The following is a 4239-nucleotide window of genomic DNA, read 5'->3' on the forward strand; positions in this document are numbered from 1 at the left end:
GATACATTCATGCGGTTTTATCTGATCTCTTCTATCGAACAATTTCATCGGATTTAATGGACCAATAGCCCATTGTTTAACACCTGCGTTCTTCTCTTTTGCTAAAGAATCGAGATATAATCCTTCGACTTCATAGCAAGAATTGAATAAATCGCCACGATTGATCTTTTCGCGAAACTCCTTCTGGATTTTTACATATTCTGCAAACTCTGGAGTTATTGAATCGTCGCGCCAGAGGCGAATGGAAACAGTTGAAATGCAACGCAAGCTGTAGCATTCGACATTTTGTATAGAAGGAGTATCTTCAAGAACCCAAGCAATTAAAGAATCGTAAATAACGATAACCCTTTTGTAGTTTCTTGATAGTTCACGTAAAAGGGAAGTTACCGGGTGACGTAGATGACACGTGGCATGGAAAGAAGGCATTAGTTGGGAGGGGAATTTGGTGTTGGAATTTGGATTTGGTGGTGGAGTTTGGTAGTCTGGGATTGTTAGTTCGTGGAAATTAAGGTTGGAAATGGAAAGTGGATCCCACCCATGCACACGTGTCTTCGCTTGACGGAGGTGTGCGGTGGTGCTGGCGAAGTGGATCGGGTGGTTACAGGCGGCGATAAGGCGGGAGAGGTGGAGGAGTTGGTTTAAATGGCCTTGTGCTGGTAGAGGAACCATTACTATGGCAACCTCCATATTGTTAAGTTTGGCCATAGAAGAGATAATTTTTTTTGTTGGTGAAAATAAAATTGTTGGTTACAATTGAGGTGTATTTATTGGTGTGGAGTAGTACGTTACAATTTGACCAAAAAAAAAATATTCACGCGTTCAGTACTCGTACGGAAATTCGATAAAGTTTAAATTTGCATCGTAAAATCAAGTTTAAAGTATATTCTAATATTAGAGAATTTCATATTTAGGAATCAAAAAATTTCTAACTAAAAATGAGATAGTAGTTATCATTTCACCAAAATATTATAAAAATAAGAAGCAGAACGCGTTATCACCTACCGTCCTTTCCTCTACTGTTGGGAATATTCCTTCCATAGATGGGGAATTTAAGCTCTAGATTTAGAAAGGTCATTGATAAAGAACGCTATCATCAAATAATTCTTACTTGATGTAAATTTAAATTAATTAAATTTCTACATCAATATCGAATATTAAAGAAGGAAAATAATACATAAAGTGATATTTAATAAATTTCTACATCAATATCGAACCTTAAAGAAGGAAAATAATACATAGAGTGATATGGTAGATCTAGAATAATCTTTTTAAAAGTTTTTTCAATCTGTCAAGATGAAATAATAATGTCACTTTTTTTATTTATTTAGGTATAACAGCTATATATAGCATAATACAATTGGAAAATTGATGTTGATGGGAAGAGAAAAAAGGAATTATATCGTTTTGCAAAGTCAAGTCAATATTGTGTAGCTAACCAAATTTTCTCCAAGAAAATGACTTAATACTTTGAACTAACGTGATTCCTACAACTATTTTTTTTGACTTTTTAATTAGTTTCATATATTTATACTGAAATTTAATTAAATTTATATATTACAGGATCTATTTATGAAGCGGTGATATTTTTAAATAATTTACTTTTAATTAAAAAAATTCGAACCTGAAAGATCTGTTTAAGAAATTTCAATTATTCCATCACACTTCATATGTTGGTCATTACTAAATTCCATCATGACCGTATCTTTTATCGGTTATTCTTCTTTTCTCCAACAATTTTCTCTTAGTGAAATTAAATAATCCTTCTATGAACTTCACTTAAATTTAAAAATACTACATATATTGAATTGAAGCATCCTTTTTTTTATTTCTCGTATTCTAGACTAGATGTGGAAAAGTAACATATATAATTAAAAGACTTAGTCAATTGGAATAGTATTTTTAAAGTGACAAGCATTGAAACTTCCAATAAAGTTAGAAGGTTCAATGACTTATGCAACTTGCAAGAGTGTCAATTGTATCTTTCCTAGGTTGTAAACTTATGTCATGACTTACGTTTGTCCCAATCATACTTCATATGCATAGAAAAAACAATTTCATGTATTTATTACTCCCACCGTCTTAAATTATTCGTCCCAAATTTTCTAATTTAATTTTTTATTTTACTTGTCTTTTTTCATTAATCAAAATAAATTTTTTTTTTTCATGTTTTACCCTTTGCATTAATTACTTTTTATTCAAATTAAATTATAAATATCATTTAATAGGGGTACTATAATAAATTAGTCATGTTATTAATTATTTTTTTTAATCAATGTGCGATCTCAATTTGAAACGGGTAATTTGAGCCGGAGGTGGTAAGTTTGAACAGGCCATTTTGACTCAAATGGGAAAAGAAAAGAGAAAAAGACAATCAATTAAAGAATATTTTAAAATTTTTGCTAGGAAAATTCAAGATATAAAAAATGAACACACAAAAAATTATGAAAATCTTATATTTATTTACTATTTAAGTATAAAGTGGAAAATTGGAAAATCTCCTAACAATCAATTAAAGGAAAGTTGCATAGAGATATTTATTTAAATTCAATTTGTAAAAGTTGTGTGAATTCAACGAACCTAAAATTGAAAATTTTATGACTCGCTATCTTGTCAAGAAAGTAAGGAGACGATTTAATTGAGTGTAGGAATCTTTCTAAAACAACCTCCATTATTATTATTGCCATCAGATTAAGAAATAAGAAATCAATCAAAATGAATCTGAAATAAGTTATTATCATATTAAATAATTTAATATAAATTTAATTCGTAAAAACGAATCTTTTATTTTGTTGAAAAGAACCCCTTACATTCCTAGCTTGGCTTAGGACAAATAAGTTGTATCAAGTTATGTTCCTAGGAAAATTCTCATAACATCTATACAACTTGTCAATAGCATCCAAACATCTAACACCAATAAATTCACAATATTTTACATAACAATTTACCAACGAAATTGCACCCCACCCCTTTGTGTTCTATTGATCAGAAGTATCCAGCAGCATCACGCCGGCCGCTAGAAAAAGTGTTGTTACTAAGCTAAGCTACTATTGGAAAACTCGATATAAGCGATTTTCTGCTTCCAAAAAAAAATATTTCTTCTATGGCCAAACTTAACAATAGTGAGGTTGCCATAGTAATGGTTCCACTACCAGCACAAGGCCATTTAAACCAACTCCTCCACCTCTCCCGCCTTATCTCCGCCTATCACCTCCCTATCCACTTTGCCGGAAACACCGTCCACCTCCGCCAGGCGAAGACACGTGTGCATGGGTGGGACCCACTTTCCATTTCCAACATTAAATTCCATGAATACCAAATACCGAACTACCAAACTCCACCACCTAATCCAAATTCCATCACCAAATTCCCTTCCCATTTGATGCCTTCTTTTCATGCCACGTGTCATCTACGTCACCCGATTACTTCCCTTTTACGTGAACTATCAAGAAATTACAAAAGAGTTATTGTTATTTATGATTCTTTTATTGCATGGGTTCTTCAAGATGCCCCTTCTATACCAAATGTTGAGTGTTACAGTTTTCGTAGCATTTCAGGTCAGCATGTCTCATGTAAATTAGTGATTTAAAGTCAAAAATAATATACATATATATATATATATATATATATATATATAAAGGTATTCATTTGACTTTTTGATATCCTAATATACAATCGATCTTTTTGATCTGGCTATTCTCTTGATTCCATACATAGCGAGAATTTTGCATGGGGCTGCTCTTTTATACATCCTTCTAGCTTTTTGAGATGCAAAGTTACTAACAACATACTTGTAATCGATTTTTTCTAATAATTCTTATTCAGTTAATAATATAACTAATTTGTTAGATGTGACGTGACACATAATACTTAAGATATGTCAAATATTTTCTAATAATTATTTCCTTTGATATAAAAAATTCAGGCTTTACTATTTACTCATTCATATGTGATGCTGCTGGAAGATTACCTGCTGATGCTGAAGATGAATTTCTTGAAAAAATTTCATCAATGGAAAGCTGCTTTACACAAGAATTTTTAGAATTTAACATAGTACAGACAAAGTATAGGGAAATGATTAATTCTGGTGATTTATACAATTCTTGCTATGAAATTGAAGGATTATATCTTGATTTGTTAGCAAAAGAGAAAAGTGCTGGTAATAAACAATGGGCCATTGGTCCATTAAATCCAGTGAAATTGTTCGATAGAAGAGATCAGATAAAACCGCATGAATGTATC

General features: G+C 31.5%; 2 protein-coding genes across 2 annotated transcripts; one reads left to right on the top strand and one right to left on the bottom strand.

Moving 5' to 3' along the window:
* Nucleotides 1-40: 40 nt before the first annotated feature.
* LOC124892774 (zeatin O-glucosyltransferase-like) lies at nucleotides 41-687 on the bottom strand (the record flags this gene model as incomplete). Its single annotated transcript, XM_047403980.1, has 1 exon — nucleotides 41-687. A coding segment is annotated over exon 1 (647 nt), but the record flags the coding sequence as incomplete, so codon positions are not given.
* Nucleotides 688-3136: 2449 nt separating this feature from the next.
* Nucleotides 3137-4156, top strand: LOC107843843 (zeatin O-glucosyltransferase; the record flags this gene model as incomplete). The annotated part of the gene is made up of 2 exons (XM_047403981.1): nucleotides 3137-3554; nucleotides 3923-4156. Coding segments are annotated over exons 1-2 (652 nt in total), but the record flags the coding sequence as incomplete, so codon positions are not given.
* Between the last annotated feature and the right edge of the window lie 83 nt (nucleotides 4157-4239).

The sequence above is a fragment of the Capsicum annuum genome, unplaced genomic scaffold, assembly GCF_002878395.1.
Source record: "Capsicum annuum cultivar UCD-10X-F1 unplaced genomic scaffold, UCD10Xv1.1 ctg50490, whole genome shotgun sequence".
Lineage (NCBI taxonomy): Eukaryota > Viridiplantae > Streptophyta > Magnoliopsida > Solanales > Solanaceae > Capsicum > Capsicum annuum.